This window comes from Dipteris shenzhenensis, chromosome 7 (genome assembly GCF_047967505.1).
Source record: "Dipteris shenzhenensis isolate YYH24624 ecotype China chromosome 7, Dip_SZ_1.0, whole genome shotgun sequence".
NCBI classification, from domain to species: domain Eukaryota; kingdom Viridiplantae; phylum Streptophyta; class Polypodiopsida; order Gleicheniales; family Dipteridaceae; genus Dipteris; species Dipteris shenzhenensis.
In genome coordinates this window covers 26,845,894-26,855,138 of record NC_141602.1, presented here as the reverse complement: position 1 = coordinate 26,855,138, position 9,245 = coordinate 26,845,894, and the positions used below count along the sequence as shown (strand labels likewise).

At 40.5% G+C, this 9,245-nt stretch overlaps 1 protein-coding gene across 4 annotated transcripts; it reads right to left on the bottom strand.

The window, feature by feature from the left end:
* Nucleotides 1–503: 503 nt before the first annotated feature.
* FBP (Inositol monophosphatase family protein) lies at nt 504–8,902 on the bottom strand. 4 transcript variants are annotated; one of them, XM_087376724.1, is made up of 13 exons: nt 8,480–8,902; nt 8,098–8,145; nt 7,921–7,995; nt 5,897–5,958; nt 5,270–5,336; nt 4,973–5,086; nt 3,580–3,666; nt 3,351–3,421; nt 3,195–3,260; nt 1,587–1,673; nt 1,428–1,503; nt 1,006–1,123; nt 512–892 (listed from the first exon to the last, which is right to left on the bottom strand). In XM_087376724.1, exons 1-12 carry the CDS (start codon nt 8,636–8,638, stop codon nt 1,010–1,012), a joined length of 1,026 nt encoding a protein of 341 aa, XP_087232850.1. In that variant the 5' UTR covers nt 8,639–8,902; the 3' UTR covers nt 512–892; nt 1,006–1,009. The 4 variants fall into 4 exon arrangements, with proteins under 4 accessions (XP_087232852.1, XP_087232849.1, XP_087232850.1 ...); XM_087376725.1 differs by having other exon boundaries at nt 518–789; XM_087376723.1 differs by having other exon boundaries at nt 510–1,123.
* Between the last annotated feature and the right edge of the window lie 343 nt (nt 8,903–9,245).

The window sequence follows — 9,245 nt, the reverse complement described above, 5'->3', positions numbered from 1 at the left end:
TAAGCTAGGTTTCTCCTCTGAGAGACCTGGCATAGGTTATGCAATGGGAGTCATCTGCCTGGGACCAGAGATACATTACTCACAGGTCACGCATTGGTCTGTATACTAGTGCGCAGCAAAGTTGGGGAGAATCGAGGTGTCCTTGATGTAGTGGGCCCTCAAGGTTGGCGTGGAACCTATTATGCCGTGTATTAGATAATTAGCCTAGTGATGGTTAAGCCTACTGGACCCATATGTCAGCCCAGCATCGAACACCACAAAAACCAATTGTACAGGCTACTATGTCATGAAGCCTTTCCGTTCATCCCCAACTCAGGTTGCTACAATTACTGATATTCTTCCCTTAAAATGTTCTTCGGACTTGCAGAGAGTCAAAACACAAACCAATATCAGAGGAAGCCTTACACACTCTCCCCTGTGTTGCTAGAAGTTGCCAATGCCCATTGTAGACAAATCAGAACCTTATATTTCTGCTCCCCATGTTTTCTGCTCCCGATCTTTGCTACTTAGATACTCGGTAGGCTTCACAATAGCAACATGAAATTGGTTTGTGGTCTCATGAACTCATTTTAAGATCTTATTTGTGTGGCGTCACATGTGCAGAGGGAATTTGGAAAACAATTCATTCATCAGAGGTGCATGGATTCATGACTTCTGCAATCTAAATGAACAGATGAGGTGCCAGGCTGCAAAATTATTTTGCAATGGGCCCAAGTTGGATCCCAGACACTATTATCACACAAGACCATTGAAACAAGCCATCCTTTGTGCTCCTTCTGAAGATACATTCTGCAGAAAAACGATGAGATACATTACAGGATCCTGTTTCAGCTTAGCTGAATTGATCGACACTGTAAACTGCAGTATTGTAAAATAATAGCTAACCGCAAGACTGCAAGAAAAACGTAGATCTCAGACATGGAGTCAACCCCCAATAAAACTCTGCATTTAAGATCTTGTTGACACAAAAACTAATGAAGTTCATCTACAGAAGGATAAAGGTACCAGTTCAAGATTTGGTTTCTTCAGCAGCATACAAAGCTTTAATCTGTTCAACATCATCATAACTTCCAAGAAAGATGGGAGAGCGCTGATGGATTTTTCCTGGAACAATGTCAAGAGCCTGCAGAATAACTCCACACACTCAGAAACAAAGAAAATTCACCTCTTATGTCCTAATAAGACATATTAACATATGCAATGAGCATACAAAACAATATATATATATATATATAATTCTCTGATATTGTTCATTGAAGGCTCAGTGAAAGCCTCTTGATCTTACATTACATTGAACCAACTAAGAAGTAGAGGAATAAGTTTCTACCAGCTGCTGTCCTGTGCCTGATAAATAGCAGGAACGAACACCCAGATGAACATCCCCAACTATTGTTTTGAGGTTTGGGGTTGGCTTCAGGGGGACATACCTTTTCCTTGCCAGTAAAAGCCTGACCTCCTGCTTGTTCCATCAAGAAAGACATGGGAAAGACCTCATAAAGTACCCTAATCAAGCACAACAAATCAGTCCACACGGAAGGTATTAAAATATGCCTGAGACAATTGATAAAAGGACAAGAAGTTATTACCGCAACTTTCCACTAGGGCTCTTCTTATCTGCAGGGTACATAAATATGCCTCCATAGAGCAGTGTTCTATGAACATCAGCAACCATACTGCATTTGTGTCAGGTATCAATGATTGGTCAGAAGGCCAATAGCTCAGTTACATATCGTAATGTTGGGCAAGTTTAGTAAGTCCATTTTGAGTTGGAAAACAGGAGTTTTGAAATGAAGTAAATTCAACTGTAACCATGACTTCAAGTCTAAGCTGCAAAGACATGCAGTAAAGTCCAAAACAGACAATCTGTAACCAAAGCACACAAACAAGATACTTCCCTTTCCCATTAATGCACTATGTTGATACCTTACTAGTCACTACCCATGTTCTCTCAGATTTTCGTGCAAACACCTATTAATAGCAGGACATTGGCAGTGACAAAAGCACACTTTCACTATGCTTCTTATTCTAGACATCTCAAAGATATCCAAAGTTGTGAGAATCCATCATGGCAAAAATTAAACCTACTTCAGTGCTCTACATTGACAGGTAGAGGATTCTACATTTTCTAAACGAAAAGCATTGTTAACTGATATATAAAAACAGTCACCAGGCTGTTGACGACGTCCAACGGAAACAACATCTGTAAATACACATTTAAAAGCATCCACATGCTCCCCACCCTCCATGCTTATGCAGACAGAAGTGGAACATACGCAACCACGCGCCTCCAGAAAGGCATTCTTGATGCAAAAAAGGAGCTAGGTTCCCCTGCGACTTAACCTGGCATGACCTGTAAAAAGACTAAAGGACAGCCCATAGGTGCAACGGCTGCATTGCTAAAGATTTTTATTTTTTTGCAAAACTGGCCAAAAAACAGGTCCCTATCCTGAAAAAACTCGAGAAGGTACATAAAAATGGAGGGACAACAAAGGTAAGTTCCTATCTGAAGGCAAATCTTAAGAAAGCAAGCAAGGAGGTGTGCAAACTGCAAAGAGCCTCTTATGGGGCCATAGTCATGTGGAACCCACGTGGGAACACAAAAAACTGGAAATGGATAGAAACATCCAAAGAGAGTAAGCAACGATGCCTTAATCCTCCCTAGTTTTCCAAATAGCAAAGGTGCCTTCTCAGGCTGCAAAAGAGCACATGCGGACCTTTTGTGGTTTTGCTTCATTTAATAATCCTCTAAACAGGGTGGAATTTTTGCTATGCATTCTTTTGCAAACAAGTTAAACTACAGTTAGAATCCTTCAGGAAAGTTGGCCCTGTTTATAGTGAATGATGTGTTGCTTAAACTGTAAAAAAAGCTTATTCCAACATTACTTGACAACCATCCACAAAAAGTTAATGACTCATATTCATTCTAGAAGATAACAATTTATCCAAACAATCCTTCAGACACAGCTTCTATGCTTGATGCAAACTGTCACTAACTTCTTTTTCAACTATGCTGTCTGCTACAGTGCAGAATATTCACCCTTTCTGCACTACAACCAACCCCATACAGAGCATAAAACAAAAACGTATCATTAGTGAATTAAAAACGCTACAATATAGCAGAACCGTCTCATTGGATTACTACATGGATTAATAAGAGGGGGAAAAGAAGGAAGAGGAGGGGGGGGGGATCACACCTTCCAATATATCTAAGAGATTTGGGAGATGACCCATCCTTTGGAAACTTGCAGTTCTCCACATATCTGTGTAATGAAGGCATAAACAAAGTCAATAAAACAGAACTGAAAACAAAGGAAACCACTAAAAAATACTCGAAGGGAGATTATGCATACTTCCTAGTTGGCTCGTCCCAATTTTTTGCATTCCCTTCGTTCACTGAATATATTTTCCCCGTCTTCGGAATCTGCAAAAAAATTACTCTAGCGGAACAAATATTCATAATCTAAATCTAAAAATCAAACAATTGATCAAGACACCTTATTTGAAATCCTAAGAAAATTTGAGATCAGACAGCACTGAAATTGAACGTTCACAAAATACTTCATGACTGAGCTGCTGTACCTTGATATTTGGATGAGTTAAGATAAATTCCCCGAGTGATGGGTCGAGTGTGAAACCATTCACTCCACTGCCAGTACTCAAGACAAGCTGCAGGTCCAAACAATAAAACAACCAAGGTCTCCATAATATCGCATGACTTTTGAACACCTCCTTAGGATATGTTTCACGACAGATTCAAAACATGATTATGAAGCATATTTTTAAGTGTATTGATGCACTAGGACATGTAAGCACTACTGAGACTCAATTGAGACTGGACTGATCCCAAAATATCATTGCCACGATTTCCACGTAAGAAGGAGGAACAGCCACAAATTTCCATCCTAAAAATCCACCCATCATAACCCTTGTTCCAAGCACGCAAAGTCTCCTAAGTTTTCTTAGTCCCTAGAGATTCCATAGGCACACTCTTTATTCGAGAAACATAAGGGGTTTTCAATATAAAACGTCCAGACTAAAAAACCTCAATAGTTTAAAGCATACATATCAACTAAGACAAATGTTACAAGGATAAAGATGAAATCCAGCTAATAATTTTCAAAATTGGCCACAAAAGACATTCACTACCTGTACAGTTATCCCTAATGCACGGGGCACTCTTTACTTAGGATGCATAAAGACCTCCCTATTGACACATCATTCATAGCTCTTCTAGGGCTGGGAAAATCTGGTAAAGATCGTACACAAAATTTTAATCTATAAGCAAGATGCCAAGTAACAAAACACCTTACAAGATTTGAATTATATATCGCCTCCTTTATCTAGGATTTCAAACTTTGATTAAGCCATTACAGGGTATCCTTCGCAATTTTGAATTGGATAACAGGCAATTCCCACAGAAAACAAGAAACTTGGACACCACAATCAAAACTGAGCATAATAATTGTCTGCTCAAAGGAGCCTAAGATGATAGGGTGTGCAAACACATGACCTTTCCATAACCTGAAGAAACTCCAGGAAACCAATAGGACACAACTAATGTACAGATACCATGAAATGTTTCTGCAATTATCACTTAGGATTTTCAGAAAAACCAGATCACGCAAATATCCTTGCATGCATGTCGTAGTCACAAATTAATCGCTAAATATTCATCAACAGAAAAGACTCGCACTAAGACATGCCGTAATCCAGTTCCATAAATAAAGGTTTCAAATAATGAGACATGTCCAAAACTTCTTTAATGAACGGACAATCCTACTGCTAACCTCCACCATCTAGACTTTGCCATGAAAATGATCAATTTAGCTATATGGGTAGATTTAATGGACAGCCACCTATCTGTTTGAGCATGATAAGATACTTGTGTTCTTTGTCCTGGATTCTATTGTAGATGGATATTGCACATGCTTTTCTCTTACTCGAAATATCAAGTGGCAACAGGAATCCATACCGTACATGAACTTCCATACATGCAATATCCTGCTGCAACCATAGTCCTTCCAGGTTGAAGCACATCGTTTAAAGTCCCGGCACTACCTTCCTTCAGCATGTAGATTCCAAAAATCTGCACCAGCAGAATCACAAACTTTGATTTCACCAATGCCAACAAAATTAAATTTTTAATAATGAGATAATACAGATATTGAACATATAAAAGATAAGAGGAATCCATCATGCCTGCAATGTTCATAAAGATAGTCTCACATCCTATCGAAAATTGAAAATAACGAAAGCAAGCTATACTCACTGTGCCAATTGAAACCCCACAGTCGATATTAGAGGAGCCGTCCAGTGGGTCAAATACAACACAGTATCTAGCATGCAAAAAGGACATGGGTCAGAATATCACATCGAAATTTCCATGTTGTCTAAGCAACAATACCCAGAATAACTTCATTGCTATGAGCCCACTTATACAGCAGAGAGTTTTTATGTACACCAAATGGCAAGCAGAATGTGCACAATGAGAATTGAAAATATGAGAAATTAAAAAGTTGTACACACATGTATCTAAGCTATAAGAGCTTGTATATGAAGGAAAGCCATGAGGGAGAAGAGGCAAATGCATGCATGATGACTTTGGTGGAATCAGAGGACCTACCTCTTCACAAAGTATGACATTCAGAACAATGGATATGAGAAATCCTCCCAACTTACCAACCACCCTATCAAAAATATCTTCCCCTTAGACCCTTCCCTAAGAAGCAAAGACTGCATAATGCATGTACTTAACACAACCTAGGACTCACGAGTATAATATGCACAAAGTCACTTGCCATAAGATGCAAACCTTGCCAGTAGATCTCCCACCTAAAGTAAAGGTACCCTCATACCTATTAAGACTACAAATCAAACTACATCAGAACATTAATACCTGCCACGCTTTGATTCTTCCACAAAAACTGCCTCATCAAGCTCCTCTGACACGAGAACATTCTGCCATAGAATAAAGAAATAATTACTCATGTCCAGTACAAGTACACAATATTTGCACATTAATCAGTAAAATCTCTGCCAAGGACCAAAACTGCAGACATCAAAACTTCCAAGAGTGGTCAAATCTGAGAAGTAAGCTTCCAAAGGCATTCATTCATAAAAACTAGCTCGATTGGATATGGCATCAAGTAAATGCGTGATGGCATCCAAAATTCATTATCTTCTGAGCTGTGCCCACCACAATACCTCAAAGACACTGCATCTAAGTTTTAATATTTCGCATAAAGGTGGTGAAGCACTCTCTCTAAAATTACATTCTCCACTGCCCCTGTTTCTTCAAGTATTTAGATTGTCCTTCTGAATTCTGGGCAAGTATAACGTCCAGGAATGGTGTTGTTGACCCAATTCTATCAAAGGAGTGATGTGTTGGCCACTGTCTTGTGCCATGGCTGCCCGTCTAGATGTTGTGGGTATGTCTTCTAGATAACTAACGATTCACAAACATTGGCCACTGTACGTAGGAGCACTAGGCTCAGCACAGATATTTTGTAAGCAATCTTCCATATTGCCCATATGCTTCAGAAAATGCATCAAGCCTCATAAAATTGCACCAGAATTTCTAGTGAGACAATGTATGTATGTATGAAACATACGATGGCCTTCTTAATCTGCAAATACACAAATTAAGTCTTGTGTGGCATTGTCTAGGCCTCTTACTTAAAGCTCTAAGTTAAACCTACCATGCTGGCTCTGGGTGGAGCTTACACTCCAAGAAATCATAAAACATGGCTGCTGACCCTCGCATTAACTGAAAAATCAAATTCTACTTGGCACTTATCTGCTACACATCCATCCCAGAAGTATGATACAATGCCTCTGCCAAGGCAGAAAGTAAAACTACGAGGGCTCCTAAGTGTGCTTCCACTAGTTGATTAATGTTTCATACAAAAGATGACAATATAGAAAGCACATATAAAAAATGAAACAGCAAACTACGTGAGGCAAACCATTCCAAGAAAATATTCCAAAGTTAGACAAAAGAATAGTAATAACACACAGCCTAACTTGCTGAATAGTAATAACAGACAGCCTAACTTGCTAGATGACAACTCAAAGGAAGAGGACAGACTATGCCCAAACCAAACTCGGCGCCCATACGCGAACTTTATGTCATATTTAGATAATCTATGCTGTCATCAAAATGACAAGGAACCTTTCAGAAGTCAGAATCAGGAGAGGCCCAAGCGTTGATCATCCATAGCTAGGATGGAGAGCTAGGTCCGCTGGACAGACCCAGAGAGCTTCACAGATAATAGAAATTTCCCTCCTAAGGAAGGATAGTGGTTATTATAAAAATACAGGAGTTAAACATAGGAAAAAACTATACTAGCTCCCTCCATAGGAAGGAAGCTATATTCTAAAAATTGTTCGCACAAAGGATGTAAACAGTGATGTCACTGGGGGGAACAAATTCGTCATTCATCCTTCAAATAAAATGACTGAACAAACTAGCAGAAACTGCTCTAATATGCTTCCATCTATGCTCTAAAAACTGGTGAGTCAAGAGAGATGTAAAATTAAAGCAATATTTTGAATCGTCTCTTCTGGGTTACTTCACATGCTCCCAGATCAAGTCATTATGAAGCGGTTTCTTCCCAACCCAATTTGTCAACTAACATTGAGGCTACTTAAACTTTAGTACAAATATGCAATTCGTTCAGAAATATCCAACTCCATATAATTTCAAGAAGTGAGATTATTCATCAAGGTTCACCACAAGGGATGACTTATATCATGAAATTGTGTGAGTCAAGTGGACAGAGAGTAAAATTCTGGATATTAGGGCCTCCTCGAAGATGTTTCCAAGACAACTTGGATTGTACATGTTCACATCTCCACAATCTAGGGAATGTTGAGACAGCATTGCAGCAGTTGTAACGTACTTAAGTCATTGAAAATTACCGTGCGCCCACTGCTAGTTAAAGCATTTATGAAAACGTCATTTGAAAGCACGTCAAGTTTCTTTTGCTCCTCGCCCTGAGAAAGAAAAGGGGTAAAGAAAAGGAGTTATTATCTCTGACAGATCAAAACAGGTGGCAGAGAGCTTATTTCAATGCAAATTTCATGACAATAACATGCCTGCACATTGGTCTCACCCGCCAAGCCGATAAGCTTTGCGAGTCCCGCCTGCTCACATTAACAAGCACAACCACAAGCCCTTGTCATGTTCGAATTATTGAACGACTTAGTGCCTCGCGACAGCAATTACATATAAAGCATAGTCGAATAGGCTATTTTGAGCCACCAAGTTCCGGCCCTCCTACTTATTGGACCACAACCATAATGGCACTTTAGTGAAACCAGTCCTGCTCTTGGCATTTTACATAAGCACACCAAAAAAACTGCAAGCAGTGGTGCTGGGGGCATGCTCATAAGGGTAGTAGCTAGGTCAAAACACTCTTGTAAAAAGCAATTGTAGCGGTCCGAAGCGCATAACTAGGACCACGAGAGGTGTGGGTACCTTGCTGACGGCGGAGCAGACGAATTTGCAACCGAGGACGATATTGTTGAGGAGGATGGTGAGGTCGCCACGGGATTCGGGGAATTTGCTCTGCTCGTTGAGGACGAAGCGGGTGATGGTCATGAGGTCGGTACGCTGGGCATCAGCGGCGTGATCCATGGCGAGGATTGATGGAAGGAAGCAAGGATGGATATGGGATTTTAGAGGGGATAGAAGTCAGGAATCGATGAAATTGGCCATCAAACGATGATCCAACCCAACAATCGAAGCTGAGCTAGCGAACCTAGCAATCAAAGCTTGCGAAAATCGAAGCTCTGCTCACGAACCCAACAATTGAAGCTCGCAAAAATCGTAGCTTGCTACGAACGCAACAATCGAAGCTCCCAAAAATCGAAGCTTGCTACTCTGCAGGGATGAACAAAAGATCTCTGCACCCTCCATTTTTCCCATCCAATCCCAAATTTTCTAAAACGATAATCTCTGCTTACCTGGAGCCCCCCTCCCATCTCCACTTGGCATTCATTGATTTGCTTACCGCACTGCCTGTCCGAGCTGGCACTGGCACACCCCTTCATCTTCCGCCACGTGCGCCCTCGCTTTTTTAATAACAGAATCCTGCACATGACGTGGTCGCCCTCGGACCGCGCCATTAGAGCCGTTGATTATCCACAGATCGTGCGGCTGTGCGTGGATTGCACGCGACAGGCTCTTATTTTAGCACCCCCCTTTCATCAAATTATTTTCTCCTACTTTTTACCATTCAACG